The 17,091-nt window shown below is 40.8% G+C and overlaps 2 protein-coding genes across 2 annotated transcripts; one reads left to right on the forward strand and one right to left on the reverse strand.

Moving 5' to 3' along the window:
- Positions 1-1,345: 1,345 nt before the first annotated feature.
- On the forward strand, positions 1,346-12,869 carry tbc1d10b (TBC1 domain family, member 10b). Its single transcript, XM_085454894.1, has 10 exons — positions 1,346-1,820; positions 2,732-3,647; positions 4,364-4,463; positions 4,740-4,847; positions 5,362-5,468; positions 6,155-6,269; positions 7,539-7,604; positions 7,689-7,878; positions 8,720-8,874; positions 9,024-12,869. The coding sequence occupies exons 2-10, from the start codon at positions 2,746-2,748 to the stop codon at positions 9,951-9,953; spliced, it is 2,673 nt and encodes an 890-aa protein (XP_085311020.1). The 5' UTR covers positions 1,346-1,820; positions 2,732-2,745; the 3' UTR covers positions 9,954-12,869.
- Positions 12,870-13,106: 237 nt separating this feature from the next.
- On the reverse strand, positions 13,107-17,025 carry mylpfa (myosin light chain, phosphorylatable, fast skeletal muscle a). The gene is made up of 7 exons (XM_085454897.1): positions 16,943-17,025; positions 16,241-16,339; positions 14,971-15,046; positions 14,771-14,875; positions 14,521-14,599; positions 14,381-14,429; positions 13,107-13,965 (listed from the first exon to the last, which is right to left on the reverse strand). The coding sequence occupies exons 1-7, from the start codon at positions 16,943-16,945 to the stop codon at positions 13,864-13,866; spliced, it is 513 nt and encodes a 170-aa protein (XP_085311023.1). The 5' UTR covers positions 16,946-17,025; the 3' UTR covers positions 13,107-13,863.
- Positions 17,026-17,091: the final 66 nt, after the last annotated feature.

The following is a 17,091-nucleotide window of genomic DNA, read 5'->3' on the forward strand; positions in this document are numbered from 1 at the left end:
GGATTTAGAGTGTTAAACACTGGGATTGTGACGTGTGTTCATCTCATTTTAACACTTTGGAAAGACCCTCGGACTCCAACCCTAAAAAAGTGGAAGGAGAAAATGACTGAAAATGCCGCATGTGAGAAAATGCTGGGAAGACTGAGCAGTAAGACAGAGACTCTAACAGAACAATGGGACAGTTTTTTGGTTTATATGGGCCTACAACATGAAGACAATGTGAGATACAGTATGAATTAAGACTTAACTGTGTGTGCAACAGTTTATCTATTTATTTATTTATTTATTTATTTATTTAATATATTTATTTATTTTTCTTCGCTGAGTGTGTTTTTTTGTTGTTTTGGGTTGTTATGTTATGGTTTTCTTAATTGTTCAAAATAATAATAATAAAAAACTTTAATTATTAAAAAAAAGAAAACAAGGATGATGTGCAGACCTGGAGTAATTACAGAGGGACAAAAGTGATGAGCCATACAATGAAGATATAGGAAAGAGTTGTTGAAGCTAGGTTGAGGACAGAGGTGATGATCAGCGAACAGCAGTATGATTTCATGCCAAGAAAGAGCACTGCAGATGAGATGTTTGTTTTGAGACTGCTGATGAAGAGTAGAGAAGGTCAGAACGCCTTGCTCTGTGTGGGTGGGACTACATCGGATATTAGCTCTGAGCTCTTTCTTGTTTGCATTGGTGTTGGACAGAATGACAGATGAGGTCAGGCAGGAGTCTCTATGAACTATGATGACAATGAAAGTAGGTAAAAGGTGGAAGAAAACCTGGAAAGGTGAAGATATGCTGAATTAAACTCAATAGAAGCAGAAAGGGGGCATATATCCTACTAACCTGTAACAATTGTGATACTTGCTTCTAATAAAAGATATATGAAACATAAACTCAATAGAAGCATAGCAGAAAATGTGTGTGAATGAGACCGAGACAGGTGTAATAGTAAACATGGAAGGAAATTGCAGGCCAGGTGAGTTGAAGCAGGTGGAGACAAGCACCAGGGGTGATTTTTCACAAAAGGATAGCAACAAGAGTGAAAGAAAAGATTTACAAGGCGGTAGTGATGTATGGTTTGAAGATGGTGACACTGACAAAAAGAACCATTCAGCCATTAGTGAAACACTTCCCATTAACATAACAATCCAAAGTAGTAAACAGTGCAGTGGGGGTGTTTAACATAGATATATAAGAAACAAACGTCATTGTTCACAACAATAAAAAATTAGACATATCTATTGATATTATCCCGAATTTCTAAATTAGTTTTTATGGAAGCAATGACAGTGTGTAAGCAGGGAGGTTCCTGTACGTGTGCGTGCTTGTCGTCTTTTGACGCGAACGCGCGCGTAGCTGTCAGTAGGAAATACAGGCTGTTCGTGTCTGCCGAGCCCCTGCGGCTGTGCCTGGACATCTGATCACAGAAAGTCGGCCTATTACAAAATGAAAATTATCACTTACAGACTCGCTTGACTTTGGTGAGAATGCGTCGAACAAGTGCGCATGTGTAACCGCGGTACCGAGGCATCCCGCTAGCTAGCACGGCTAACAGAAACAGAACACTATCGGGGCTAATGCTAATAGTTAAATAAGCTAACTTAGCTAGCTGTTAACTTAGCTAGCTAGCTCACGGATTGCGGGACGTTTGTTCTCCCAGCTCATCTCCCCGTTCAGCGGTTCCTGCCCCTGTGTCGCCTTTTCGTGTTCTCATTAATTGGATAAGGTTACGGAACCGGAGCTGTGGCGGGGGGACGAGACGACAGGAACCCCCTGGCTGGCTATCCAGGCGGACCGATCACAGTGACACGCCGGTGTGGGTGAGTTGAAGAGTGGAGTTGAAGTTATAGTTGATAGGGGGGCAGCGGGGTGGACAAGGCCTGTGGACGTTGCTCAGCTGGGGCCTGGCAGGGTGGGTGTTAACTATTAGCTGCTCGTAAAATGTTGCCTTAGCGCGCTGAATCGGGAAGTCGAGTCGCTTGTAGCAAGGCCTCTTGAGAGGACATAACAACAAAGTGACTGTGACTATTGTGGTGGTGTTATTAGCTGCTAGCTCGTAACACATAGCTGTCTGGAGAAGCCACCACAAACATGAACCTGCTCCATCAGCAAAAAAGCTGGATCACCATGGTTGTCCGTCCGCTTTGTTGAGTACCAGTGCACTCGTGCATGTAATGAGGAAATTGCATTTTCTGGGACACTGGCTTAATCATCGATTAAGTACATTTCTGATGTATTTGTTAAGAGTTTTCATTTTTGTGTGTTTTTTGCCGTGAGCCTTTGTGTGACTACAAATAAGAAGTTCCTGAATTATGTAGACACACCACTATCACTTCACTGTACAATATAGGCTTTCGTGGCAAAAGAGGAAATGTAGCTTCGTGTATCTATTGGTGTTAGGTTTATGTTGATAGCACACTTGATGTTATGAGGGAAATCTGGGATGGGCTGTGAATCTTTTTATAGTGAATGTATTATATTAGTTTAAAAATAATATTAATTAAAAATTTTGACTCATTCTTAAACTGCTTCTGTTTTAAGAAGAGTTGCAAAGGAATTGTTAGAAGTCTGTTTTCATACACTTTCACACCCATGTTTTATTTTATTATTGACCCGTTGCTGTTAAGATTTGTGTCTTTATCCCTCTGTAGAAGCATTATTTGTGTAGCTGTGAGTTTAATATTATTACAATTAAAATTCAACTGCTTGTCTTTCTTTTCTTTTTCTAAAGGAGAGAGTGGAACCATGGCTGAGCTTTCCACCTTATCCCCATCCCCACCTGCTTTGGGTGATCCTCATGCAGCTCCATCTATCCCTCCGTCATCACCAGGGCTTCCTCCACCTAACAGCACTGCTACAGAGTCTCCCAGGGAGGTGTCCATACCCAAGTCTTCCCTTTTTAATGACAAAGCTTTGAGTGGAAAAACTTCTGCAGTACTGGCAGGGGGGTCCCCCTTGATTCCCCGCCGATCCTCAAATCCTCCCGACCTCACAGCTGAGGCTTCCCTTCTATCATCGGTACAGGAGCCTGCTCCAGGGAATGAAGAATCAGCAGGAAAGCCACCAGCTCCAAGCGAAGTGGCACAGGCGTCCCCCTCTCCTGATCTAAATCCTGGTCCTAACCTATACCCTAACCAGCAAGTCACCTGTAACCCAAATCCTGTTGTAGAAGAAGCTCAACTTAAAGTGGGACAACCCCAGACGACTGCAGGTCCCAATCCTGCACCTGCTCCTCCAGTCTTATCATCATCATCAGCAGCAGCAGCTGAAGGAGAAAAACCTCAGCCGCTCCAAGAAGCACAAAATGCTCCAAACGAGCCTCCACCTTTGTACCCAAAGCCTGGTACTCCCAATGAAGCCAGGATGGGAGAACTGCCTGCTACTCCTACCAGAGCTGAACCCCACAGCCCACCACTCCCCTTGATCCAAGAGCCACCGTTGTCCTTCGCTCTACCCAAACCCCGGCCGGCACCAGACACCCTCAGTTACCTTGAGTCAGCCAGTCTGATGTCTGGAACTTTGGAGTCTCTGTCTGGACTGGGAGAAGATGGCAGCTCCGTGGGGTCAGATTCAGAGATTAATGGCCTAACTGTCAGACGCACTGACAAGTATGGCTTCCTAGGTGGGAATCAGTACAGTGAAGGGGGGTAAGTACACATTAACCAGTCACACACACTCCCAGCTACTGTACAAAAGCATGTGCTGTGCCGCTGTGTAATATTAATATTTTAAACAAAGCATAGCAAAAATCTGCTTTTTCATGCTTAGCTTCACTGCAGGTGGATCACTATTTGTAATATGAGACACTATTAAATCATGACCACAGAATTGGTTTACTCAGAAAAGTGTAACTCTTGCTTGACTGTTTTCCTATGGCCACTTTACACCATCTGACTCACAGAGATCCATCCCAGCCTCCCTTTCCTGCCTTCCTCTTCTTCTATGCTACTCTAAACATATCTGTCTGTCCTTTATCTCCCCTTGGTCTGACTCAGATAGTGCTGAGAGCGCTTTTGTGACTCATTATGTACTGACTCTGTCTGTGTTGTATTTCCCATCGCACCCATCTGCTCTCTTCCTCCCCTTTTTTTGTCAGATTTGCTTTTACTTTTCTGGCAAGCTAATTGCTCTTCCTCTGTTGAATAATTAAAGTCTTATTGATTTGCCCTGGGTGTCAGTGCCAGTCAATTCCTGCCATTGTTCGTGATTTTCTGTGAGTTAGCAAAATGTTCTGCAAATTGAGGCAAGCCATTCGTGTCGTTAGATTCAAGTGCTCAAAGTGTAGTTTTTAGTGGTATCAAAAGAACAAAGAACTTCCTCATTCTGTCAGCATAAAGTCATTTTATATTACTCACTATTGCAGTGAAAAGGAAGTTCGAATTGAAGTTGCACGACAGCGGGAGATGAAATGGATTGACATGTTCTGCCACTGGGATAAGTGGGTCAAACATCGCTTCCAGAAGGTACACACACAGCAGCCTTTCAGTATGTGATGGTAAAAGTGAGAACAGAACTGCTAAAAAATTAAATAACAGAACAATCAAGTCGCACATCTGATCTTTATTAATGAAACATTCAAGTTGAAAATCATTATTTATAACGTCATTGCTGCCAGTAAAAACTAGAATCACACACACACAGAACCCCCCCCCCCCCCCCCCCCAAAAAGAACATATAGTATGAATTAATGATGGGTAAACATTATGTCAGAGCCGATGGCCTAAATGTCTGCCTTACAGGTGAAGCTGCGCTGTAGGAAGGGGATTCCATCCTCTCTCAGAGCAAGAGCCTGGCAGCTGCTGTCCAACAGTGAGGAGCTTCTAAGAGACAACCCTGGGAAATTTGAGGTATCACAGTTGTCATGTCATTTTTAGCACTAATGAACTAGTTTTCATTTATTCAATGTAGAAAGTGGAATAAATACAAATTATTTGATCTCTGTTATTCAACTTAATTCTCTTTCAATTTAAGACAATTGCAGCTGGTTTGAAAACATTTTGGGAGATATCTTTAGTATTGACTAAGTGGCTTGTAGTGGGGCTGAGAAGGCCACTTGCAGCTCCAGGAGTGCTAAAGGGGCGCAGGCGCAGGCCTAGTGAGCAATAAGCCTCTTATCAGGACCAGTAATCCTGCCTGTTGATGCCCTGCCCCTCTGAGAGGGTCTGGCCTTGACTAGGCGGTGTCCAGCCATTTACTAACTTATTGTTCCTCTTATCTATGAAAGAATTTCTTTGCCAGCTTTTTTATTTTTAGTTAATAATTAAACGTCCTGTATAATCCACTTTTATGGCTAAAAAATAATTTCCAGAGAATTTATTGATAACTTTTTTGTTTGTTTGTTTGTTTTCTCTTTCGCTACAGGAGCTGGAGAGAGAGCAGGGAGAGGCTAAATGGTTGGACATTATAGAGAAGGATCTCCACAGGCAGTTCCCCTTTCATGAGATGTTTGCTGCTCGCGGTGGCCATGGGTAAAACGATAAACACAAACACAGTCTATTTTATACCAGAGGAACCATGGCATGCAGGATTGATTAAAAAAGGAACACCATGCACTCTGCACTACTTGGAAATGATTTGATCTTTGTAGCTGCGTATCAGGGCAGGGTCACAGTAGGATGTTACTATATCTGTCGGTAAACATTAAGGCTGTGCCATATAATAATATCCTGAATAAAACACAGAATCACAATAGCTCATTGAAAAAGGACTAATAAAAGCTGCTGGCTGTGGGTCTGCAATCAGCAATAAAACATAATTTTTTTTTTTTTTTTTTTTTTTTTTGAGGCTTTATCAAAAACTTTTGTTATTGTTTTTTAGGGAAAATTGGCTTCCACAATAAAACAAATTGGATTCGATTAAAGGCAGAATCAAAGATAGCAGTAATAGTGATATCAGACATTCAAAGATGAAATGAAAAAAAAGGGTAACGTGACAAAACAAAGCCAATGAACAAAACAAATGTGTACTTTAAAAAGATGTTTGAAGTAATCCTTGTATAGAATAATTAATATTCTTTCATTTTCTTTCAAGTTTATTGAAAGAAATTATTTATTATTATTTATGTAATTTTTTTTTTTGAATAGCTCATGAACTGGAGGTAACACCCAAGTTCCCCTCGTAAGCCACTGAATAATTGTCATGCTTGTTCTTGCAGGCAACAGGATCTGTACCGAATCCTCAAGGCCTACACCATCTACCGGCCCGATGAGGGTTATTGCCAGGCCCAAGCGCCGGTGGCTGCAGTACTGCTCATGCACATGCCTGCAGAGGTGAGGGGTGGAATGGTTAGGGTACTGTTTCTCATTAGGTTTTGAGTGTTAGTTTCACAATGATGACTTCAGAAGCGTGATTTCTTGAGAAAGTCTCATAAATATATGAACAATGACTTGTGGTGAAAGTCTGTTTTTACTACAAAAGAACTAAAATAAATGCAGGTACGTTAAATACCGTCCAGTTTACTTTTGTCCTCCATATCTAAACATGTATCATTTGAAGCAGTGTTTTAAATCCGGTGTGCAGCGTTTGTTTTCACATAAGAGAAAAAAAGGAAACTGGATGAATTGACGCATTGGATGATGAGTTAATCTTACAACCTTTAGCTATGTGTGTGGTCAGACTTTCTTAGAAATCAGGGATGTTTTGTTTTAGCCTTGGTCTTTCTATTTATCCCTCCTCTGCTGACACGTTAATAAAGAGAGGGCGCGTGACAAAAGAGAGTAGGCAGAGCGAGAAAACAAAACGCATCTGAAACGTGACTTTATTTGGTTGCTATTTCACTGGAAAGTCTTCTTAATTAAAAATAGGAGACCGAAGAAGCCTAAAATGCTTATTGCACCGCCCCTAACCCATATTACAAGGTGACATCATTTCTTTCTGTGACCTCACTTCTGTCTGCGATGGAAACAGCGTGGGCTGATGTTTTTACAGTATTGTGACCACGCCTGCTTAAATGTTACTGTCGCAGTGTGAAATCTAAGTTTGCTCATTTCTTTAAATAAACAGGTGAGCGCGAACTGTGTTATGTAAGGCTTGTTTTCTCACGTCAGTACCTCATAGCAAACTGCACCTTTATCTCTTTGTCACAATTAGACTTGTAGATTCTTTTTCAGATAATGCTTTCTTATGAAACCAACATCTATTTAAAGCTGGGCAAGCTGATTTTTGTTTGTTTGTTTGTTTGTTTGACATAAAAAGATGTATTCAGGAAATGATTGATGTTGTTCAGTCGAGTTTTGCTCTTTGTTTTAGTGGTTAATGCTTTAATATTAAACACACTTGCTTAGCAAACACATGTAGCAGCAGAGGGCATAATAATGCACATATCTGCTTTAAACGCACTCGGATTATACTCAATTGTGGTTACAACACTGATGAGAAGTTCTACTTTTTATATTGTTTCTTAGTATTTTGCAATCTACTTGTAGTGTAGTGTCCACATAGTCCTCTCCCACACTATAATAAGTCAGAATATATTTGTTTTTCAATCTACAATTTATTGTTTGCTGTGCAAGCCTTTAACTTTTCTTTCTCTTTCACAGCAAGCGTTTTGGTGCCTCGTCCAAATATGTGAGAAATATCTTCCTGGCTACTACAGTGCAGGGCTGGTGAGTGAATAAACATGTATTGCTAGTCTGTTACACAGTTATCTCAGTTTTAATAATTTTGTTTTATTTATTTTTTTCCTTTAGGAAGCGATTCAACTTGATGGCGAAATCTTTTTCTCTGTGCTGCGTCGCACGTGTCCAATGGCGTATCGTCATCTTAAGAAGTTCAAGATTGATCCCATTCTCTACATGACGGAGTGGTTCATGTGTATCTTCTCACGCACTTTACCATGGTCCTGTGTCCTGCGTGTATGGGACATGTTCTTCTGTGAAGGTACCGTTAATATCTACAGGTTTCATAGCCAGTTGGCAGCGCTTTTGTCTGTTTAGTGAATTTGATCCATGTACCTCTGTTTAGAAATTACTTGCAAATGTGCATGAAACAGTCTGACCTTAAATATCCAATCCGATTTTATTTATAAAGCGCTTTAAAATATTAAATAAGTTAAGAACAATAGAATAAAATAAAACGGCAAAAAAATAAAACCCAAATGCATCAAATTAAATTTAAAATGTAAATAGCAGGTACTTTACGACCAGCAACCTGATTTGATTAAATGCAGGAGCTGTAAGAATGCAGCATTTTACTGTTTTGTTTTTTTGTTAAATAATTTTTATTTTAATCCTGTGGAAAAAGAGAAAAAGGGTGTTTTTTCCATCTCTGTATTTTCGCTATTGGATTCTGCTGTAGTAGTTTTTCATGATCCACCATTCAAAGTAACCCACGTTTATCTGGCGCTGGGGCTTTTGCAGTCATAGTGTTCATCCTCTTCAAGCTATTGTAGCTCCCCTTTCTCCTCCCTTTAAAGCTGCTCTATTCAAAAATGCTCGAAACGTGGCGGTGTGGCTGCAACCACAGATGCCCCGCCCTCTTCTGTGGTCGCAGCCAGAGCGGTGTGCCTGAGATGACCATATTAGGAATATCAGCCCTCATTTACATCGTACGCAACCAAGAATAGAAAATGTCTGTGTCCTCAACTGTATCGGTGTTTATGACTTGTGAAAATAAGAAAATGCATAATTATCCCCTTTAACAGAACTTTGAGAACTGCTTTTTTTTTCTAGATCTAGTTTTTCTAGATTGAAAGAAACCTAACTTAAGTGTCTGTGTGTAGGAGTGAAGATAGTCTTCCGTGTCGGCCTGGTGCTGCTGAAACAGATGCTTGGTTCTGTGGATAAACTTCGGGAACTTCAGGGCATGTATGAGACCATGGAGCGTCTAAGAAACATCTCACCCGACACTATCAGAGAGGACATATTGGTACAGGAGGTCAGTGCTTATGGAGGCCGTGTACATAAAGCTTGTTTCTGTTTTTACTCAGAGACACGAGTTATTAGTCATTTTATCCTGTTGTGGCTCATCTTGTTATCCTCACTTCCTCTGTCTGTCTCTACTTTGTCTGATGTTTTGTTGTCCAGATCGTCGCTCTCCCAGTGACTGAGGCACTCATAGAGAGAGAGTGCAACATTCAGGTGAGGAAGTGGAGGGAGTCCAGAGGGGAACTTATGCACCAGCCGGGACGCCGCCTTCACGGTACAAGAGCTATCTTTGAGTACAAACGCAGAGCTGCTTCCATCAGCTCTGGTGGAAGCTTCTCTTTCCTAGGAAGCTCGATCCCACCACCAGGACCCCTCAGGGCCTCTTCCAGTTTGCTGTCACTCCCTGGCTTCCGCAAATCTAAGGCTCCTTTCCACTCCCACGCCAAGAAGGGCTCCTTCTCAGGGCCGTCAGGATTTGAGGGCTTTCCACCTCCGTCACCACCCGCAGTAACATCGAGCTCGAACCGAGGGCCCAGCCAGAAACCACCTATGCCCCCAGGGGCAGGTCATAAGGCAGCACCGCAGAGCCCCTTAGTATCAAAGGTGGCTAGTTCATCTCATGGTCCTGCTCCAGCCTCAGAGAGCACATCAGCACAGGGCGAGCCTGCTTCTTCGGCCCCAATGCAAAGCACACCACAACCCCCCACTACTCTGGCCCCCTCTCCTAAGATCGTCTCGGAGCAAATTACTCCCACTATCCCGTCTCCTACTGCAAACAACACCCCTCTGCCCCCATTACCAGATTCAAAAAAAGAAACTGCACCTCCATCAGCCGATGCCGCAAATGTGGAGGAAGAAGGAAAGAAGAAGAAGAAAAGCAAAGAGGACAAGAAGAAGGAGAAAGAAGACGAGAAGAAAAAACAGAAGGAAAAAAAGGAAAAAGAAAAGGCTGAAAAAGAGAGGCTCAAAAAAGAGAAAGAGAAGCTAGAAAAAGAGAAGAAGAAAGGGGGCAAGAAAAAAGACAAAGGAGGAGGAGGAGGGGATGCAGAGGACAAAAATGGAGCTGCAGCAGCGAAAGAGTCGGCCTAATTTTCCACCTCCTCATTCCAGGATAACAAAAAAAGGGAGGCTGAACAAACAAAACAACACAAAAAAGAGGTCAGGGGAACAAAAGATCCCCAAAAACAGTGACTAATATAAAAATGGGATGGCTTCCTATATAATGCATCATTTCAAGGATTTAAAGTAGTGTAAGGACTATGTTGGAGAAAACTGGATCATGGTTTCAACAGCACTTTTTGCCTCTTGTGAGATGGGACAAAATTTCCTTTTTTTCTTTCTTTTTTTCCCCAACTGGAGCATGGACTGTGAAACTTTTTTTTAATTATTATATATATAAAGGATTGCAGTCACTTTCTGTTTTAGTTTTTTAAATTCTTTTTTTTTCCTCTTCTTTTTTTAATTATTTTAATTAAACGGATGGCAGTGGTGTGAGGGGAAAATCATCTCAAACGCTTGCAGAAGTTGTTACGGTGCCATAGAAAATGTAAATAAAAGGTCTACCTACGATACATAGGATCGTGTTAACACTCCAAATGCCCCGTCACGTCTCATCTGATGAAAAGGGTTATTTGGGGGAGGGGAGAAAACGGAAATAAATCATTTAAAGTCTCAAACGCAGGCACTGAAGACAGAAATGCTAGTAGTATTGTTGAGGATGTATTTATTGTCACGTTTAATGTTGTCTGTGCCTTAGTAGTGTAGTGAAATGTGTCAATGTGCTTTGTGTGGCCTCCCTTTTTTGTTTTAAGTCAAACTACCATTGAACCCCTTCTGTGTTTTCAAACTTTTACTAGATTAGATTAAAAAAAACAACAAAAACAAAAGAGGGGGAAGTAGAGCAAAAACCATACCTTGTAGTCTGTTAGTGACGGCAGTGTTTTAATGGGTCACTCTTTTTTTTTTGTGTGTGTGTTTTGGATAAGCAGGTAATGTTTTTATTTCAGGTTTTAGGGGTTTTTTTTTGTTGTTTTTTTCAAAGGTTAAAAAAAGGAGGTACAACATTATCAGTAAATTGCTTGTGTGCTAACATGCAAGCAGTATCTGTGCACAACTCCTGCAGACCAAATATCCTTCTGTGAGTTTAGTATTATTTCAGTTTCATTGAACAAAATAGTGTGCACAGGTATGGGGTCCTTAACTCATTAGAATGTGATTTCAATTATCGTAAGAGAATGAAGAATTTTTCTTGTTTTTTTGTTTGTTTTGGGTTTTTTTGCACTTGTCATTTTGTCACAAAGCACCACTGAAGGTGACCACTCCTTTAGTGCGGTGACATGGAGAACAAGCGTCTCAGCAGGCTGGTTTCAGCCTTGTGGACCTATAGGAAGCCACTTGACTGGAGGTGCCAGGTGTGCCAATGTAGCATTAACCTCTGATCTTTGACCTTTTGGGCTCTGATGTATTTATGTAAAAAGTGGTTAATTTAATCAAATATAGTATATTATGAATTATTATTATTATTTTGGATCTGAGTATTTTTCTATCTAAGTGAGAGACACCTGGTTGACTGGAATAGAGGCTGACTACACAGCGTAGTTGCAGAGGAACTGTTCAAAGTCTTTTATTTTTATTTCATTTCTTGTTTTCTTTTTTGTTTTCTTTTTGCACATTAAGTCTTCAGCTTCAGCAAACTCAATGCATGTCTTTTGGTTTACTTTCACTGTTGGTTTGGTCAGCTTAGGTTCACGAGTCTCCAGTTTACTGAAGTGCAGTATTAACAGACTTGAGTGTGGGGGGAAAATGAGCCTTAGATTGAGAGAACAACCTTTAGAACGATTGACTTTGGCAGAATATTTAGGAACTGAAGGTCTTTGTACTGTGTCATATACTAAAAAGTGGTTTTTAATTGAACATCTTAAGTACTTCTGTCTCACCAAGTTGTGTTGTAACATTCATAATGACTTATGGACTAACTCCCTAATGTATTTACACTCAATGTTCTGTACTGTAACATATTTATGCATACATTAAGTGGCGCTGAACCCTGTCAGTATATGATGAATAGTGCCAGGTAGTTAGTGTAAACCATTTGATGGCAAGAAAAACAAACATTGATGCTCTTTAGCTGTACTGTTTGGTAGTTGATGATTAGAGGGACTTTCGTGTACTTGTAGCCAACATGTCCTCCATATTCATCGTTTTCCCACTTGTTTCAGGTCTTCACAGGGCTGTCATTTATATATGAATATGAATATCACACACACACACTCTTTCCCTCTTCTGTTTCGACGGCAGCGCATTATAGGCACAGATTAAGTGTAGTGTTTAGTGTGGATAATCTGAACACATCTATGCAAACTTTGCTTCATCATGACTGTTGGCGTGTGTCTATGTGGTGACAGCAGCACTGATTTTACCTCGTGCTGATCTGAGTGGTGCCGTCAGGGGGTGGGGGAAAGGATTTTGTGCTTCACCACATGTTTTTTTTTTTTTTGTTTTTTTTTTCCTTTCCTTTAACACTTTCAGGCCCGCGGATTATGGTATTTATGAGCAATATGTCCTCGCAGCTCACATCTGGATGATGGTGTCGTTTGTCTTTGTTCAGGGAGCTGGAGGTGACGTGATGATCAAATGAATCTGACACTAGCTGCTCTTTGCTCTGCTCTGCAATAGTGACAAAGCCTATTTGTATCAAGTCCTTTGTGCATTTCTCCATTGACCCTGAAGCTGTAATTCTTAAGTACATTTCATTGGGAATAACTCAACTGATGCAAACATTTCAAAAAAGGAAAATGTCTCAGCTGTGTGGGTTTTTTTTTTTTTTTTCTTTCCTATGCCGTTACGTCTTTAGTGTCTTTAAGTTTACATGTCACTCTCTTCTCTGGTGAAAGTGAAATAAAATCATAGCTAATTGAATTCATTCCTTCAGATCTGCAACTGTTGTATTTATAATTAATGATGATAATGACATTTGTGATGAGTAATAAACCATAATATATTAAATCACTTGGGTAATGTTTTTCTTTTTTGGTGTGTGGCTTACATGTTTGGAAAGATTAAAAATCTAGGCTGGATTTAAATAACCAGCATTCAATTTTGAAATTAAGAGTCGTCCTCGGCTGTTTTTATTTATAATTGTTTCAGCCATATTTGGCAGGACGAAGCTCCACCAGATGTTACCAGATGGGTGACTTTTGCTGCTCAAACCCTGCCCCACAAAGCCGCTGAACAGACACACTATTGTACAAAAGAAAAGAGATTTTATTCAGTTTTTTTCCCTTTTATTCATTACAGGAAAGGTGAGGAAGAGTCCAGTCACTGGATTCAAGTCAGCTTATGGAAAAAAAAAAAGGTGATTTGTTAGTTGCTAGAAGGAGGGGAGGGAAAGGAATCGAAGAATTGAATGTTTTCTTTCGGCCCTTTCTCTCCTCTCCTTCAACCTTTTCTTTCTTTTTTTTTTTTTTTTAAACTTTTCAAATAAATTAAGTTTCCATCACTTTAATGAGGTAACTTTTTCCTAATCTAACCTGCAAATTCTCTGTCCCCACCTCCTCTACTCAGAAGGACATCTTCAAAATTTGGAATGAAGTCCTCATGCTTGGTGTGTCCCTCCAAATAATGTGTTCCTCTCAGATACCGAGGGAAGCAGAGGGGACGCGATTCATTCACGCTAAAGCACCTTTGAGGCTAGTGACCGGCCACACAGAGACGAAGAGGTGAGACGACAGAAGCTGTTTGCACGGAAAGAAAAGTTGGAAATGATGTTACAGGATCATTTTTATTATTAATAATCATCCTTATTCCCCATAAGCAAACATAGACATCCCTCGGGCGTCAGTCATCTCATGTGTCAGTGTGACAAGTCTTTGGTTTAAACATGAGCGGCTGTGCACCTGGGCTTACACAGAAGGTGAGTGGGAAGAAAGGAGGAAAGAAAAGGACAGGGAAGGCAGAATAGCAAAGGGATTGTTGTCTTTCTTGTCTTCTAGCTTTTTCTTTACTCCTCCTTCTCCTCTCCGTGTGTGATGACATAGCAGATGTTCTTGTAGTCTACGTTGCCAGCAACATCAGGGGGGAAGGCGGCCCACATGTTCTTAATCTGAGGGAGAAAAGCAAAGTTGGAAATTCACCACATTGAGAAAGTAGCATGGTCCATAATTAAATATTTGGTCCATCAGTAAAATAATCTCTCACTGAAGAACAATAATAAATTATATGTTTAAAGGAACAGAAAGGATTTGTTTTAAAGACTACAAAAATCGTCTATAAATAGACTTGGGTGTACATTTTTGTCAGTAAAGGGAAGACCCATCCCAAATATCCAAAGAAATAAGGGCACTACCACATCCCAATCTAGATAAAAAAAAATAGAACTTTTTAACTTACTTCTGTTAAATTATTAAATAATTTCTTTAATGTTAATGAATTTTATTTCTTAAAGATAGGCTGAGTAACAGTATACAGTAACAACATCAAAGGGCCATTGTGCCAAAATGTGGAATTACTGATTTTACCTCCTCGGCGGTGAACCTGTCGCACTGAGTGGTCAAGAGCTCCTCAAGGCTGGAATAGGTTAAAAAAAAAGATTTTAATCTGAATTCTTTCCACTTGGATCAACATAGAGGATAAAAGAGATTGTTTTAAAAGTCCTCACAATTCCTTCTTGATGCTTCCAGAAGCCTCGGGGTCCAGGACTTTAAAGGCGCTAAGAATAACGTCTTCGGGATCAGCACCTGGTGAGGACAGGGGGTCGGTTACACAGTGTTAGCGGGAAAATATGCTAGCATTAGCACATAACTGTGCATCATGTGTTGGCACCCCTTTATCTGAAAGCACTTAAAAGGAAATCAGGGAACTTTAGCGCCAGTGTAATATAAGTCATTTGGTGAAAATGGGATTCCCACCCTTCAGCTTCTCTCCGAACATGGTGAGGAAGACGGTGAAGTTGATTGGGCCGCTGGCCTCTTTGATCATGGCCTCCAGCTCCTCATTCTTCACGTTCAGCTGGCCTGAAGAGCACAGAAATTAAAATAAAGATGAGAGAGAGCGTGAAGTGAATTCGCACATGCTTTCTGGGGTGTGAATTGCTTCCATTTGGACTCACCCATTGAGGCCAGCACGTCCCTCAGGTCATCTTTGCTGATGATACCATCTCTGTTCTGGTCAATGATTGTGAAAGCCTGGAAAGAAACGCTTGGGTTTAGTATTGGAAGGAAACACTTGGGGCTGATGCGGTCTGTGTGGTTGGGCGGGATCAGACCTCTTTAGGCATTTACGAACTCCTCTGTCAATAGTTTGTTCATTAAAGTGGCAGCTGGTAAGAATCTTTGACACACAAATGACGATAGACGATACTGTGTAAGAAAGAACCTTAGTGGGCTTTTGGTGGCAGGAGGGGGTGTTTAATCCCCCCACCCCAGTCTTTTCTTACATGTTAATTAGGGAAAGTATCATTAGAGTACAGCTATCTGATCTGCTCTGCATCTTACAACCATGAAACTTAAGATAACCCCTTGGACTTGGACTTGAACTTCACTCACCGACCTTTCTTTCCACCTTCTCCCCTTGCTCTCCTTTTCCTTACTCTCTCTCTCACACACACACATTTGTACTGATAGTTACAAATACATCCTGCTGCCTGCTAGCTTTCCATCTATGCAATGTGCTAAGATCATCCTAATCATTATTACATGTGTTCCCTGTGTGGCACTTAAGAAGCCTGTATCACTTATCAGGGGATAAATATGGTCTATTTGGAGCTCACATCACTTGGCAACACACTGAAAACCCGGACACCATCGTTATCTAGAGTCGTGTCGGCGTGCTCTTCTCAAATCAAGTCTCCCTGACCTTAATGAACTCTGACACACAACCTTTAATCTTTATTTTTTACACTTTTTCCTTTTGCTCTTTGTCTTTTCTTTCTAATCTTATCAAATGTTCAGTGGCATCTGAAAAATAAACCTTTAAAAATATGTCATGCCCAAAAGTGAGTCTAACCCCTTTGTTTTTCTTTTCTGCATCATAACAGGGGTTAGTTTAATCTCTTTGGCATCCCAGACTTTACCCAGCTGTGACAGCTGACAGTAGCTTGGACGGGGGGAGTCAGAGGTTCAGATGGTGTCGAAATTTCAGCGCTGCTCCTAACGACATTCCTATGATTATTAAACTGTCAGGGGAGAAGTGGAAGCATGCAAAAAAGCAACCGCTGTGAAAACAGATCCTTAGAGTTGCTAAACCAAACTCAAATTCTGCACAGATTCAGATTCTGAGGCTATTTAAATATCTTTGACAACTAATCGGAAACTGTCAAACGCTTCCAGGGCGTTCAGCCATCAGGGATGCTTATGGAGTAGGGATGAAGACGACCTCACCTCTTTGTACTCCTGAATCTGGCTCTGCTCAAACATGGAGAACACATTGGAGGAGCCGCCGTCTCCTGCTGCCTGCCTCCTCTTGGCCTTCTTTGGTGCCTGGAGGACAGAGACAAGCACATCATCTTCAAATGAATGTGGGATGCTGATGAGTGCGGAACAAGATTCGGTAACCCTTACTTTTATCAATCTATGTCAATAGGATGTTTAATAATATTAACCTTTCTAAGCTATATAAGATTTATAAATTATACTAAAATCATAAAAATAATCAATTTTGCATAGCATCTCTAAACTTGTCTGATTGGAAATCAATGCTCATCCAGATTACACTTCAGGTTCAAGTTCAGGTCATCACTCAGGCTTGTTAAAAAAAACAGGATTTTAACACAAGTTATGCTTGTGTGAAATTTTATAAACTTGATACTTTTTCCTCAATTTAGCTTTACCGAACTAATCAATTTGGCTTGCAATGTATCTAAAAACTTGTATCAACTAATAGCAACAATTCATTAGAATCCAAGCCTCTTTACAGCTGCATCATCAAAAATCCAGTTCTCCAAAATCCACACTTCTATTCTGGAATTTCTATTTCAAAATTAGACCAAAAAAAAAAAAATTGTAATCCATGGGGTTGGTTCAAACTCTCCTGTAGATATTTCCACCATCACTGTGCAGAGATGTGGGAAGCCTGGTACTCACCATCTTGAGAGCTGAGGTTTGGGTGATCAAGAAAGGGAAGACACCGTGTGTGAAGCCGCGTTATACGTTTATTCCCGGGGGCTTATATACTCATCCACCAGCCAATCTAACTTTAGCCGCAGCTTCAAGTTTGGATGGGAATAAAAAGA

This window comes from Copadichromis virginalis, linkage group LG4, assembly GCF_057382275.1.
Source record: "Copadichromis virginalis isolate Kocher_CV1m ecotype Utaka linkage group LG4, C_Virginalis_male_GT1.1, whole genome shotgun sequence".
In the NCBI taxonomy this organism is placed as follows: domain Eukaryota; kingdom Metazoa; phylum Chordata; class Actinopteri; order Cichliformes; family Cichlidae; genus Copadichromis; species Copadichromis virginalis.